We start from the raw sequence: 16,353 nt of genomic DNA, 5'->3' as shown, positions 1-16,353 counted from the left end.
CTTACAATCAAGTGCAGAAAGTCAGAAATAATAAATGCATAATTTTCTGATCATAATGTGATAAAAATTCCATGTCATAAAGGATCATGGAATAATATACCAAAAATTATTTGGAAACTAAATTATTTAATTTTTTTAAATGAGTGGATAAAACAGAAAATCATAAAAATAATCAGTCATAAGGGCAGCTAGGTGATGCAGTGGATAGAACACTGGCCCTGGAGTCGGGAGTACCTGAGTTCAAATCTGGCCTCAGACACTTAATAATTGACTAGCTGTGTGACTTTGGGCAAGTCACTTAAACCCATTGCCTTAAATAAATAAATAAACAAATGAACACAAACAAATAAATTAATGAATGAATGAATGAAATAATCAGTCATTTCATTCAAGAAAATGATAACAATGAAATATCATATCACAATTTATGAGATGCAAGCAAATTGGGTTTTTGGTAAAATTTTATATCTCTAAATGCTTAGATGAATAAAATAGATAAAGATGAGATCAATAAATTGGGTATGCAACTAAAAAATTAGAAAAAGAACAAATTAAATATCTCAAATCAAATATCAAATTAGAATCTCTGAAAATCAAGGGAGAGATTGAGAAAATTGGAAGCAAGAAAATCACTGACAATTTAAAAAACTGAGATGGTTTTAAGAAATACAAAATAAAATAGATAACTTATACTTAACCTGATTTAAAAAAGGAAGGAAGAAAACTAAATTATCAGTATCAAAAATGAAAAGGGTGAATGAGAAGGAAATTAAAGAGATAACTTTGCCAAACAGCATACCAATAAATTTGATAACCTGAGTGGAATGGATGAATATTTACATAAATATAAACTACACAGATTATCAGAAGAGAAAATAAAATACATCAATAATCCCATTTCAGAAAAAGAAATTAAAGAAACCATCAATAAGCTCCCTAAGAAAATGTCTCCAGGTCCAGGTGGATTCACAAGAGAATTTTTTTCATTTATTTATTTATTGAGATTTTTTTCATCCATATTTATATGAATTTTTGTAAATGACAAAATTTCCTTTCACCCCCTCTTCCCACCCTCCTCCCCTCAACAACAGTCAAGTTAACATTGTGTACGTATATATGTATACACAACTCTATCTATCTATCTATCTATCTATCTATCTATCTATATATCTATATATATATATACATGTTTACATATTAGTCATTTTCAGTATGAGGAATTAGGATTAAGGGAAAGAGATATATAAGAGATAATTTTTATAAAGTGTTCATCAGATACTGAAGGGGTTTTTTTGTTTGTTTTCGTTGTGTTGTGTTTTTCTTCATCTGGATGGGGATAACATTGTCTGTAGCCAGTCTAATACAGTTATCCTAGCTCCCTGAACTGCTGAGGAACTGCTTCCATTAAGGTTGATCATCTCACAATATTGTTGTTAATGTGTACACTGTTCTTTTCTTTCTGCTCCCTTTGCTCATCTTCAGATCCTGTTACTCATTCCATTCTTCTCTAGAGTCTGGCCATTTATAGTTTCTTATAGAACAATGGTATTCCATAGTTTTCATGTACCATAACTTGTTAGCTATGCCCCAACTGATGGGCTCCCAAGAAAATTCTATCAAGTATTTAAGAAACAATTAAATGAAATTCAACATAAAAAATTAGGAAGAGAAGACATTCTACCAATAGATATCAATATGGTGTTAATACCTAAATTAGTAAGAGCCAAAACAGACAAAGAAATTTATAGACCAATCTCCCTAATGAGCATTGATGCAAAAATCTTAAATAAAATAAAAGCACAGAGATGACAAGAAATTATTGTTAGGACAATATACCCATGATCAGGTAGGATTTAGACTAGGTAGATAGGGATGGTTCAATATTAGGAAAACATTCAACATAATTGAACATATCAGTAATAAAACCAAGAGCAATCATATGGGATTATGTCAATAGATGCTGAAAAAGCCTTTGACCAAATACAACAACCATTCCTATTAAAAACACTAGCTATTATAGTAATAAATGGAGTTTTATTTATGTAAGGGAAATAAACTAGTAGCATTTCCAATAAGATTAAGGGTAAAACAAGGATATCCATTTTCACCACTACTATTCAATACAGTATTAGAAATGTTAGTTTTAGTAATAAGAGAAGAAAAAGGAATTGAAGGAATTAGAATTTGTAATGAGGAATCAAAATTTTCATTCTTTGCAGATGACATAATGGTATTCTTAGAGAACCCTAGAAAATCAGCTAAAAAAACTACTTAAAACAATTATGATGATGATGTTTGTCCCCTGTTCCAGAAGAAGATCATGATATCACAAAGGCAAAGCCATGAAAAGCACATGAATTGGATACCAGTGCGGTCTAGAGCCACAATTAACAACTTCAGCTATAAATCCATACAAATTATCAGCATTTCTATATATGAACAACAAAGACCAAGGGGCAAGAGTTTGAAAGAAAAATTCCATTTAAAGTAACTGTAGACAACATAAAATACTTGGGCATCTACATCCCAATCCAAACCCAGATGGGCAGCTAGGTGGTGCCGTGGAGAGATTACTGCCCTGGAGTTGGGAGGACCTGTGTTCAAATCCAAACTCAGACAACTACTAATAATTACCTAGCTGTGTGACCTTAAGTCACCTATGCCCATTGCCTTAGAAAAAACCCATAAACTATATGAATAAAATTACTAAATTCATTTCACACAAATAAAGGTAGATCTAAACAATTGGAAAAACATCTAGTGCTCATGATTAGACGAAGCTCACAAAATGGAGGACAGTGAAAAAATGTGTAATCTATGACTATTCAGTAGATGAATATTGAAAGGCTTTCATGACATATAGTGGAAAAAATAAAAATAAAATAGCAAAAAAACCCAGAAATGGTCAGAATTTAGAGAAGCATGGAAAGAATTACATGAGCTGATGTTGAGTGAAGGGAGCAGAACCAAGACATCATTAAAACATTAACAACAGCATTGTGAGCTGATCAATGAGGATGAATTCAACTACTGTCAGCATTTTAGAGAGCTAAGACAATCCTGACAGATCTGTCATGGACAACACCATCTTCATCCAGAGGGGGGAAAAAGACACAGAACCTGAATGGATACATGTTCATTTTTTTAAAACTGCTCTTATGCTTCCATCCTAGCCCTTGTTTTTCTTTATTTCCCCTTAGTTCTAATTCCACATACACAAAATGACTGTTAATATGTTAAACACAAATGTACATGTACAATTTTTACCAGGTTGACACTGAAGGAAGAGGGATGGGAAGGGAGAAAAGTATAAAAATGTTTAACTCAAAGATATGTAAGCAGGTGAATGTTGAAAAAATTTTATAACATGTAATTAGAAAAGGTTTTTTTAAAAAAAACAATTAAATTAAAGTGTTTTTGCTAGAGTGGAATTTTTATTGATGGCAAGGACATGCCTTTAATATGTTCTCTACTCAGGTCTGGAATCCCACAGTTACTATGAGATCTCAAATATTCAGCAATAGAAACAATACTGACTGTTGCCAAGATATTAAAAAATCTACCATGGTGGAAATTTCCTTACTGCCCAAAGGAGGAAGCATTACCATGACTCCTATATTAGACCAAGTTATGTGTATGTGAAAAGAATACCTATTCTGCGGAAAATGTGACATCAGATTCTGATTGGCTGGGTAATTTATTTCCTGAAGCAGAGCAAAATCTATTTGGAACAGAGAAAGCTTCTTTACTTTATAGTCCAGATCTATGCCATAAATGCCAGAAGTGAAGTATTACTGACCATGGATAACTAAAGATGGAAAAGTCCCTGGGTGTTTCCTTCCTGATCTTGTACCTTCTTCTTGGCTGTGAGTTAGGGACTTTCTGGAGATGGGAGTGGAAGGACCCAGACAACATGCCCTCACCAGTCTGAGTGAGAAATGGAAGAGCTCAGCCTGGCTCACAGGAGGTTTCATGGCTTTAATCATCCCTAGAATTAAAAGGAAAATTGAGCAGATGCTCTCTTAATGACCATTCTCTAGTGTCTGACATTGTCTTTTTGTACAGGGGTGAACTGCCAACAAGTGGAGCAGAGTCCTCAGAAGCTGAGGGTCCAGGAAGGAGAGAACACTGCTTTCATTGGCACTTACTCAGATGGCTCTTCCAAAAACCTGTGGTGGTTCAAGTAGGATCCTGAGAAGTATCTTATCCTTCTTTTTTTTTACATTCTCCCAAAGGGAAAGTAGAAAGGAAGATTACAACACACAATTAACAGGAAAGACCATCACAGTTCCTTGAACATCTCTGCTGCCCAACCTAAAGACTCGGATACCTACCTCTGTGCTATGGAGCCACAGTTTTCCCCAGGCACCTGAAGGCTGTTCATAAATCCTGCATTTGGGGTTCCAATCATGTTCCCCAGCAAAGGGGCTTATGCTGACATCCCAAGACCAAGCCCACAAACTCATCTTGCCTGGTTCACACAGAAGTCATTTCTATCCTAACTCATAAAATTGCATCTCTCTATATGAAAAACCTGAAGTCTTTCTCTTGGTAGTCAGAATCATCAAGCCTTTAACCTTCTTCAGTCCCTCTGAATCTGTTCTCCAGCCAAACAAAGATAGAGATTTCTTTCTTTCCCTTCTCCTCTTCCCTGATGTCTTTCAAATTGTCCCTTGCATAATTTTCTAAGAATATTTTGAATCGTTAAAGAAAATCACAAAGAAATTAAAATAACTAGAAAAAATAATGCTTTAAAAAGATAAATTTTCCAAATATATTGTCTCAACTCCAGAGTTATTCCTTTCAGTAGATGAACTAACCTCTTACTTTTTTGAAGAGATTGAAGGTGTGGATATGAGCTGCCCCAGTAACCTGGTTACATTTCTCTTAACACTATCAACCTCCCCATAATTACAAGCAAAAAAAAGATTGTTCTTGAACTCAAAAACAATACATTTTTAAAAGGGAAGGTAACATTCAAAAGGGAGTTGAAATGCTAAAAAAAAATCCTAAATTTTATTATATTTATCTTTTTATATCTTCAATTAGGTGAAAAGGAGCAACTAGTAAGTACAGTGGATAGAGAGATGGGTCTGGAGCCTAGAAAATCTAAATTCAAATATAGCCTCAGACACTTAGTACCTGTGAGACCCTTAGCTTTGCTTCAGTTTCCTGATCTGTGACATGGGGATAATAATAGCACCTATGTCACAGAGTTTTTCTGAAGATCTAATGAGATAATAATTATAAAGGACAGTGTCTAACCCATAGTAGAATTGGAAATGTGTTACCTATTATTATTGTTAATTATCATATTTTACATCTTCCTTCATGGAATGCAAGACATCTGAGAATTGAGATTATGTTTATCTTTTAATCCCCAGTTATCTAGCATTTTGCTTGCCATATGGTTGTAATTTCATAAATGGTTATTAAGTTAAATGAAAATCAGGAGTTCTTAACTTGAGATGCCCAGACTCCAAAGGGGATGATGGATATATACATATATGTAAATACATTTGTGGATGAATTTTAAAAATATTTTGGTTGTCATTGATCAACATAACTGGTTTATTCTGTAATTGAATGCATTTTATTTTGTTTATTTAAAAAAATATTATGCTGAGTCCATAAGATTCACCCAGCTAACATAGGGGGTCCATGCCCAACATAAAAAAGTAAGAAATACTGAATTAAATATATCTTCATAATGGTTGTGATTTTTCTCCCTTTCAGAGATATCACAGTCTCCTAACTCTCTTCCTGGTTTTCTTACTGCTCCTGAGTCTTCTTTGTTTAAATGAATGATTTCTATACATAAGTATTTTTAAAGTATGTGTAAAAATACTTATAGACACAAGGAATAGAAAGCCAAAGCATAATAGAATTCTAATAGGAATAGGGGAAGGCACACTAACCTGGACAAAAACAAATATGACATAAGCAATTTGAGGAAGAAGAAGGCACTACTAATAATGAATGGAGAGAATGAAAAGATTGGTCATAAAAGAAATGGCACAAAATCTGAAAGAAGATGAGGAACCTGAGAAACAGAAATGAAGAGGGATACCAGCACATTCTAGGCACAGCAGATAGGTTATTCATATGCAGAAAGGCAGAAAATGAATTCAATTCAATTGCTATTAGGTAGTTCAGTTTAACTGGAATGCAAAGTTCAAGGATTCATGGCATCATAGCTTTAGAGCAAGATCATCTGGTTCAATCCTTTCAGTTTGTCAGTCAGAAAACTGACACTCAGATATTCTGTGACTTGACCAAAGTAAGGATAATACAGATTTCAAAGTCAATGTTGAAAATCTAGTATGAAATAAGTCTGGAAAAGAAAGTCAGAGACATATTGTATGTGTTCCTATGCTAGGCTGATGTTTTTGCATTTTTTACTATAGGCAATGTGGAATCATCAACAGGAGAGAGTTATAGTTAGAACAATGTCTTAGGAAGCATATTTGGGCATATATAGAGGGGAGAGATTGAATAAGGGTGAGACTACAAACAGTGAGAATATTTAGGGGGTTATTACAATAGACCAGGTGAGAGTTAATAAAAGTCTAACTAGGATTATGGGTAGAGAGAGGGAAGGAAAAATATGAAAGATGTTGTAGAGATAGTCAACAAAACTTGGAAACTGATCGGATATGGTGGTTGAGGGAGTTAATTCCAAAGTTTTGAATAGGTTTCTCACCTCTTATCTAGCTGATAATAGGATTGCCCCCTAGAGTTTTACAGTTTTTTACATTATCAGTCATGGTAATTTTTGATCCCATCACTCTAAGTCTACATCTGTTTTGAAGTGTGGACTCACATCTTAAAGTGAATGTCTCATCGTGGATTTAAGTTCAACAAGTTCTAAATCAAATTTGCAAACCACTCTCAACCTACATCCCATTTGATTATGTCATATAGCACAATCCATGTCAGGAGCAGAAATTTATTTTTTAGAGCTGGCCACTATTCCAATTTTTCATATTCAATCAGTTATTAAGGTTTACTATTTCTAACTCCATTACATTTTTTCCAACTACTCCAACTTCTTTACTGCTATCACTCGTACAATTGTGCAGGACCTCAATAATAGATTCCTTGTATGTATTCCTTACTCTGCTCCCCTAACCTTCCAATCTAGTCTTCATACCACAGGCTGGATAATGTCAGATCAGTGGAAAAAAATGAATCTGACTCACAGAACCAGTTATATAATTTCTCTACTACAGTCTCTGGTGTTTCTTATGGCCCCTTTGAAGGAAGTTGAAATCATTCTTCCTAAAACTCAAGACTTTCCATTACCTGGTACAAAAGTTCCTTTAAAATTGACCTAAAATCCTTCTTTCTACATGTTTTTTTCTGGACCTCTCTACATTTAATTTCTTCTCTTTAAGCTACAGATAAACAGATAATTATTTCCATTTTATCTCCCCATTAGAATGGGAACTCCTTGATTGCTGAGAGGGATGGGGCAGAATTGTTTTTTCTTTATATCTCCAGCATTCTACACTGCCTAACACATTATAAATATTAATTGACTTGAGTGATATCTCTCTAAATATTCTGTGCTCCAGCCAACCTCAATGACTACTTGGACATACCATCTTTAGATCCTACTTCATAGCATACTCTAAAAAAAAACACACTTTGCAAATCTCTATTTTTTGTTCACACCATTGCTGATTTCCTAAAATTTTATCACTACCCCTGATTGCCTGTTGATTTCCTACTCACCCTTTAAAAATTCTTATTTCATTACAATGATAATAAAAGTGAACATTCTTCTATTTCTAAAATATTGATAAATATTTTCTTTACTGACCCAGCAATTCTTTTTAGACCTGAGGGAGGCAGTGCTGCCATGATTTTTTTTTTAATGTCTCCCTCTCAGAGGTTTCTATCTATGTATCTACAAAAGGGCAAGGTAAGAAATCTGAGGTAACAAATCAAGCTGTGATTGGTTGAGTGATGTCTGAAAATCCCTTGTGTTTTCTAGAGAAGAAAAAGAACTACATTTAATTAGAAATGAAAAAGGTTCCTTTGACTAGAGAATCAAGATCTATAACCAAGATCTGAGAATTGAGTTTTTCTAATCTCCGGAAGAGGAAAGCATGGAAGAGTTACTGGGAATCTCATTAGTGATACTATGTCTTCAAGTGGGCTGTGAGTTGGGGAGAATAATGTTGGAAGAGGGGGAAAGGAATGGAGATGGGAATAGGAAGCCCAGGAAACATTCTCCATATGACCAAGAAGGAAAGCTAGACTATCGCCTGGAATTTAATAGATGTGTTATGGAACTGACAGAAAATTATGGGTGCTGCTGATTTGATATTGTATATAATGTTATCTTTTTATCAAGGGGTGAACTGCCAACAAAAAGTGGAGCAGAGTCCACAGACCTTAAAGATCCAGGAGGGAGAGAGCACTGCTTTCAATTGCAGTTACTCAGCCAGTACTTCCAGAGGTCTTCAGTGGTTCAAGCAGGATCTTGGGAAAGACTTCACCTCCCTGTTTTTTATAAGTTCTGAGGAGAAACTGAGAGGAAGGTTAAGATCTACAATCAACAGGAAGGAGCGTTTCAGCACCATGTACATCACAACCTCCCAGCCTGGAGACTCAGGCACCTACCTCTGTGGTGTGGAGGCCCAGTGATGCCCAGGCACCTGCAGCCTGTGCACAAACCCTGCAGAGGGAACTTCTGCAATAATCTCTGGCCAAAGCCACATGATAGTAGCTAGGGAACATTTACGTAGATTCATCTTTGCAGGTCCACAATAGAATATTTTTATTCCAGCTCCAGTTTTCGATTCTGATTTAAGATTTTATTTCTTTTAAAAATTAATTTCTATTATTGTTTCTGAAAAACTCATATTTGTTCCTATACCATTTCTCTATCTTACTCCCAAAGATAACAACTTCTTTTTTAAGATAGAAAAAGAAAAAAGTAAATTAAAAATGGTCAAAATAGGAAAAATGACAAAAATAACCCAAAAAAGGACTCCATATACATGGACTTCACCCCCAAAACCCCCACCAGTGTTTCTTTTTTATTTATTTATTTTGAATTTTACAATTTTTCCCCTAATCTCACATCACTCCCACCCCACCCCCACATAAGGCAATGTGTTAGTCTTTCCATTGTTTCCATGTTAAACAATCATATAAGTGGAATGTGATAAAGAGATAAATCATACCCTTTTTTAAAAAAAATTAGAAAGGTTTTTATTTTTAAGTTTTACAATTTTTCCCCTAATCTTGCTTCCCACACCCACAAAAGGTAGTTTGTTAGTCTTAACACTGTTCCCATAGTATGCATTAATCTAAATTGAATGTGATGAGAGAGAAATCATATCCTTAAGGGTAAAAAATTAAGTATAAGAGATAGCAAAATTACATAACAGTTTTTTTAATTAAAGGTAAAAGTCTTTGGTCTTTTTCAAACTGCACAATTCTTTATCTGAATACAGATGGCATTCTTCATCTCAGATAACCCAAAATTGTGCCTGATTGCTGCACTGATGGAATGAGCAAATCCATTAAGGTTGACCATCACCCCCATGTTGTTGTTAGGGTGTACAGTGTTCTTCTGGTACTTTTCATATCACTCAGCATCAGTTCATGCATATCCTTCCAGGCTTCCCTGAATGCCCATCACCTGGTTTCTAATAGAACAATAGTTTTCCATCACATACATATGCCACAGTTTATTAAGCCATTCCCCAATTGATGGACATTCACTCGATTTCCAATTCTTTGCAACCACAAAAGGGCTGCTATAAATATTGTTGTGCAAGTGATGCTTTGACCCTTTTTCATCTTCAGGGTATAGATCCAGTAGTACTATTGCTGAGTCAAAGGGTATGCACATTTTTGTTGCCCTTTGGACATAATTCCAAATTGCTCTCCAGAAAGATTGGATAAGTTCACAGCTCGACCAACAATGTAATAGTGTCCCAGATTTTCCACATCTGTTCCAACATTGATCGTTGTCCTTTCTGGTCATATTGACCAGTCTGAGAGGTGTGAAGCAGTATCTTAGAGATGCTTTAATTTACATTTCTCTAATAAGTAATGATTTGAGAAGTTAATAAAAGCAAAAGCAAAAAAGTATTGAATTAATAAATTAAAACCAAGAGTTGGTTTTATGAAAAAAACAATAAAATTGATAAACCTCTGGTCAATTTGATTAAAAAAAGAAAGAAAACCAAATTGCTAGTATCATAAATGAAAAAGGTGAACTCACCAATTAAATTAAAGTAATGATTTGGAATTATTTTGCCAAACTCTATGCCAATAAATTTGACAATCTAAGTAAAATGGACAAATATTTACAAAAATATAAGCTGCCCAGGTTAAATGAAGAGGAAATTACATACTTAAATAACCCTATCTCAGAAAAAGAAATTCAACAACCAATTATTGCACTCCCTAAGAAACAATGTCCAGGGCTAGATGGATTCACAAGTGAATTCTATCAAACATTTAAGGAACAATTGGTTCCGAATCTATATAAACTCTATGGAAAAATAGGGGAAGATGGAACTCTGCTTAACTCTTTCTATGACACCAATATGGTGCTGATACTTAAACCAGGAAGAGTTAAAACAGAGAAAGAAAATTATAGATCTATCTCCTTGATGAATATAGATGCAAAAATCTTAAATAAAATCTTAGTAAAATGATTAAAACAAGGTATCATTAGGATAATACATTTTGACCCAGTAGGATTTATCCCAGGAATGCAGGGTTGGTTCAATATGAGGAAAACTGTTAGTATAATTAATTATTATCAACAACAAACCTATCAGAAATTATATGATTATAGCAATAGATGCTAAAAAAGCTTTTGACAAAATACAGCACCCATTCCTACTAAAAACACCAGACAGTGTAGGAATAAATGGACTTTTACTTAGAATAATAAACAGTATCTATCTGAAACCATCAACAATCATTATATTCAATAGGGAGAGGATAGAGGCATTCTCAATAAGATCAGGGGTGAAACAAGGATGCCCATTATCACCACTAATATTCAATATCATATTAGAAATGCTAGCTTCAGCAATTAGAGAAGAAAAAGAAATTGAAGGAATTAGAACTGGAAAAGAAGAAACAAAACTCTCACTCTTTACAGATGACATGATGGTATACCTAGAGAATCTCAAGAAATCATCAACAAAACTATTGGAAACAATTAACAATTTTAGCAAAGTTACAGGATATAAAATAAATCCTCATAAATCCTCAACTCTTCTATATATGACTAGCAAGATATAGCAGGAAGAGCTAGAAAGAGAAATCACATTCAAAGTAACCTCAGACAATATAAAATACCTGGGAGTCTATTTGCCAAGACAGAATCAGAAACTTTTTGAAAACACAAATTAAATCAGATTTAAATAACTGGGCAAGCATCAACTGCTCATGGATAGGTCAAGCTAATATGATAAAAATGATTAAAAAAAATATTCTACCAAAACTAAACTACTTTAGTGCCCTACCAATCAAAATTCCAAAATATTACTTTAATGAGTTAGAAAAGGTTAAGTAAATTCATATGGAGAAATAAAAAGTCAAGAATTTCCAGGGATTCAATGAAAAAAAGTGCAAAAGAAGGTGGCTTAGGTAAGGTTTAGCCTTACCAGATCTAAAATTATATTATAAAGCATCATTCATCAGTATTGGCTAAGAAATAGAGTGGTGAGGGGCAGCTAGGTGGCACAGTGGATAAATCACTGGCCCTGGAGTCAGGAGTACCTGGGTTCAAATCTGGTCTCAGACACTTAATAATTGCCTAGCTGTGTGGCCTTGGGCAAGCCACTTAACCCCATTTGCCTTGCAAAAACCTAAAAAAAATAGAGTGGTGAACCAGTGGAATAGACTAGGTGCAATAGCAGGAAATGATTATAGTAATCTGCTGTTTGATAAAACCAAAGGGTTCAGTTATTGAGATAAAAACTCTCTCTTCGATAAAAATGCTGGGAAAACTGAATGTTAGTATGGAAGAAACTTAGATTAGACCAACACCTCACACCCTATACCAAGATAAGATCCAAATGGATACAGGATTTAGACATAAAAAGCAATATTATAAGCAAACTAGAAGATCAAGGACTTATTTATCTATCAGATCTATGGAAAGGGAAGCAGTTCATGACTAAGGAAGAGATGGAGAACATCACTAAAAACAAACTAGATGATTTAGATTACATTAAATTAAAAAGCATTTGAACAGACAAAACCACTGTAACCAAGATCAAAAGAAATGTAGTAAACTGGGAAACAATCTTTACAACTAATCATTCTGACAAAGGACTCATTTCTAAAATATACAGAGAACTGAATCAAATTTTCAAAAACAAAGTCATTTCCCAATTGACAAATGGTCAAAGTATATGCAAAGGAAATTTACAGATGAGTAGATCAAAGCAATCCATAGTCATATGAAAAATTGCTCTAAATCATTATTTGTTAGAAAAATGCAAATTAAGCTTCTCTGAGGTACCACCTTGCACCTCTCAGACTGGCCAATATGACCAGAAAGGATAATAATCATTGTTGGAAGGGTTGTGGGAAATCTGGGACACTATTACGCTGTTGGTGGAGCTGTGAACTCAACCAACCTTTCTGGAGAGTAATTTGGAACTACGCCCAAAGGGCAACAAACCCTTTGATCCAGCAATACCACTACTGGGTTGATACCCCAAAGATATGATGAAAAAGGGTAAAAACATCAGCTGTACAAAAATATTCATAGCAGCCTTGTTTGTGGTGGCAAAGAATTGGAAATCAAGTAAATGTCCCTCAGTTGGGGAATGTTCTAGCAAACTGTGGTATATGTATATCATGGAATACTATTGTTCTATTAGAAACCGGGAGGAGGTTTTCTGCCCCGCCCCCCCAAAAAATGGCAGCCTCCAGTTGGGCACAAGTGCTGGATCTCTACCGGGTGATGCTGAGAGAGAGCGGCAGGTTCACGTCCTACAATTACAGAACTTATGCCATCAGAAGAATAAGAGAAGCCTTCAGAGAAAATAAAAATGTAAAGGATTCTGCACAAATATAAATGCTACTGAATAAAGCCAAAAGAAACCTAGAAATAATTCAGCGACAGACCCACATTAGTGAATTATGCTCAACCGACAAGCTTATTATTGAGAATTAAAAGCAGCCCAGGACCTAATCAAGTTGGGTGACTCTCTAGCAACAGCCATAGACCATCAGTAACAGCAGCAGACTACACCCTCATACTTTCTGTTGCCTCTTACATCACCTTTAAAAAGACATTGTTCTCTGCCAATAGAAGCTGAAAAACTGAAAAATGTTTCCAATCTTTTGGAATTCCTATGGCTCATGTGTTGGTCAATATGGCTGGAGCTCAATCAAATTAGTATGTCTATTATATGTTTTTCACCTTCATGTTCTAGTTCATTACCTCTTATAGAGAATATTCCAAAACTGTGTTTCTTGGTCCTTTTGTAAATAAAAAATGTATGTAAAAAAAAAAAGAAAAGAAACCAGGAGGGATGGGAATTCAGGGAAGCCTGGAGGGATTTTCATGAACTGATGCTAAGTGAGATGAACAGAACCAGAAAAACACTGTACACACTAACAGGACTCTTCTTATTCCATCAGTGCAACAATCAGGGCTGTCTGCAATGGAGAATGCCATCTGTATCCAGAGAAAGAACTGTGGAGTTTGAACAAAGACAAAGGACTAGTACCTTTAATTTAGTAAAAACTGATATCTTACTGTCTGTTCTTGCTATGTCTTACACTTTATTTTTCTTCCTTAAGGATATGATTTCTTTCTCATCACATTCAATTTGGATCAATGTATACCATGGAAGCAATGTAAAGACTGGAAAATTGCTTTCTGGAGGCGGGGGAAGTAAGATCAGGGGAAGAATTGTAAAACTCAAAATAAATATAATCTCATATCAGATATAATATACATTTGTATGACATTTATACATTTCATAATTAACATCATTTCTGTCATCTCTAGTAGCAAAGAAAATCTAGAATAGTGAAGTTAAGCTCCCCTTTACCACAGCAATTATTGTTCTAGAGATTTGGGACCTGGTTCAGGAAAGAGTCAAGAGTGTCCTTCCAGGTTAGGAGTTGAAATTGCTTTTGTTTCTTTCTTTCTTTCTTTCTTTCCTTATTATAACTCCAATAGAATGTAAGTACTTTTAAGATAGACTGTCTTTCATTGTCAATCATTGTGTCCACTCCATGTAGCACAATGACAGGAGCAAGGTATCTCACACAATGTAATAGGGCAAAGGAATAATGCTTCACTTAGCTTTAGTAAGAGATCTAGCTACAAACAATGGGGAAACATGAATTTTTTTTTAGCTTTTGCAAGGCAATGGGGTTAGGTCACTTGCCCAAGGTCACACAAGGTAATTATTAAGTGTCTGAGGCAGAATTGGAACTCATGTCCTCCTGACTCCAGGGTCAATGGAGCACAGTGGCCACTGTGCCACCTAGCTGCCCTGAAATTATTTTTTAACATTCATGATTTTTAGTTTCTAAATTTAGTTTCTAAATTCTTTCTCTCCTTCCAGCATCTTCCTGCCCTGTCATAAAGGCAAACCACACAATATCTATTGTATATGTAAAATCTTGAAAACAGTTTACTAGTTCTCCTTCTGCATGTGAAGCCACCTGACTTTAATAATGGGGGGACCTCAGTCTCCCTCTTTGAGAACTAAATAAATCTAATCACAGAATAAACAAGAAGGAAATTAAGAAAGTGAATAAAGTCTTAGAAAACATAAATAAACCTCTGGAGAAAATTGAATGGGAATAAAAAATAATATACTTTTTTCTCTATAATACATGTCACCTATACTAAAATTGAGCATGCATTTGGGCAATAAAAACTTACAATCAAATGTAGAAAGGCAGAAATAATAAATGCAAACTTTTCAGATCTTTATATAATAAATATTACATATAATACATGGTCATATAAAGAGAAGACAGAAATTAATTGGAAACCAAATAACTTAATTTTAAAGGAGTGCAATAATCAACCATTTCATCCAAAACAATGATTACAATGAAACATCATATTAAAATCTAAGAGATGCAGGCAAAGCAATTTTTAGGGAAAATTTTATACCTCTAAATGCTTATATGGGAGAGGTTAATAAAACTGAAAGCAAGAAAATCATTGATTAATAAATAAAAAAAGTTGGTTTTATGAAAAAAAGTTAAATTGATAAACCTTTAGTTAATCTGATTAAAAATAAGAAAGAAAAAAAACTGTTATCAGTACCAAAAATGAAAAGGGTGAACTCACCAATGATGAGGATGAAACTAAAAAGTTAATTTAGAGTTATTTTGCCCAACTGTTTGCCAATAAATCTGACAACCTGAGGAAAATGGAAGAATATTTACAAAAATATAAACTAAGCAAAATAACAGAAGATGAAATAAAATACTTAAATAACCCCATTTCAGAAAATAAATTGAAGAAACCATCAAAAAATTCCCTAAGAAAAAGTCTCCAGAACCAGGTGGATTCAAAAGAGAATTCTATCAAACATTTAAGGAACAATTAATTACAATTCTATATAAACTTAACAAATAGGAGAAGGGGTTCTGCCAACAGACATCAATATGGTGCTAATACCTAAATCAGGAAGTGCCAAAACAGACAAAGAAAATGATAGACCAAACTCCGTAATGAACATTGATGTAAAAAATCTTAAATTAAACTTTAGCAAAGAGATGACAAGGTCTCTCTAGAATAATATACCACGATCAGGTAGGATTTATACTAGGTTGACAGGGATGGCTAAATATTTGGAAAACATTCGATATAATTAAACATATCAATAACAAAAGCAAGAGAAATCATATGGGATTATCTCAGTAGAAGCTGAAAAAGTCTTTGACAAAACACAACATCCATTGCTATTAAAAATAGTAGAGATTATAGGAATAAATTGAATTTTCCATAAAAATTATAAACAATATCTATCTAAAACCATTAAAAAGCATTTTATATATAAAGGGGATAAAATTACAGTATTTCTCATATGATCAGGGTTGAAATAAGGATATCCATTTTCACCACTACTATTCATTATAGTATTAGACATGTTATCTTTAGCAATAAGAGATGAAAATGAAATGGAAGGAATTTGAATTTGCAATGAGGAAGCAAAACTCTCATTCTTTGCAGATGATATGATGATAAACTTAGAGAACTCTAAAAATTCAACTAAAAAACCTGCTTGAAACAATTATTATTATGATGATGATGATGATGTTTGTCCTTTGTTCTTAAAGAAGACCATGGAATCGGGGGGGGGGTGATTCCATGACAAG

At 34.1% G+C, this 16,353-nt stretch overlaps 1 pseudogene and 1 gene segment (V, D, J or C); both read left to right on the top strand.

The window, feature by feature from the left end:
- The first annotated feature begins 8,343 nt into the window (after window positions 1-8,343).
- On the top strand, window positions 8,344-8,655 carry LOC141522787 (T cell receptor alpha variable 21-like). The segment is given in 1 exon segment: window positions 8,344-8,655. A coding segment is annotated over 1 exon segment (312 nt).
- A 4,257-nt stretch (window positions 8,656-12,912) lies between these two features.
- LOC141520121 (LYR motif-containing protein 4 pseudogene) lies at window positions 12,913-13,171 on the top strand (annotated as a pseudogene).
- Window positions 13,172-16,353: the final 3,182 nt, after the last annotated feature.

This window comes from Macrotis lagotis, chromosome 4, assembly GCF_037893015.1.
Source record: "Macrotis lagotis isolate mMagLag1 chromosome 4, bilby.v1.9.chrom.fasta, whole genome shotgun sequence".
Classification (NCBI taxonomy): domain Eukaryota; kingdom Metazoa; phylum Chordata; class Mammalia; order Peramelemorphia; family Peramelidae; genus Macrotis; species Macrotis lagotis.
The sequence above is the reverse complement of the archived record's forward strand: the minus strand, read 5'-3'. Positions and strand labels throughout refer to the sequence as shown.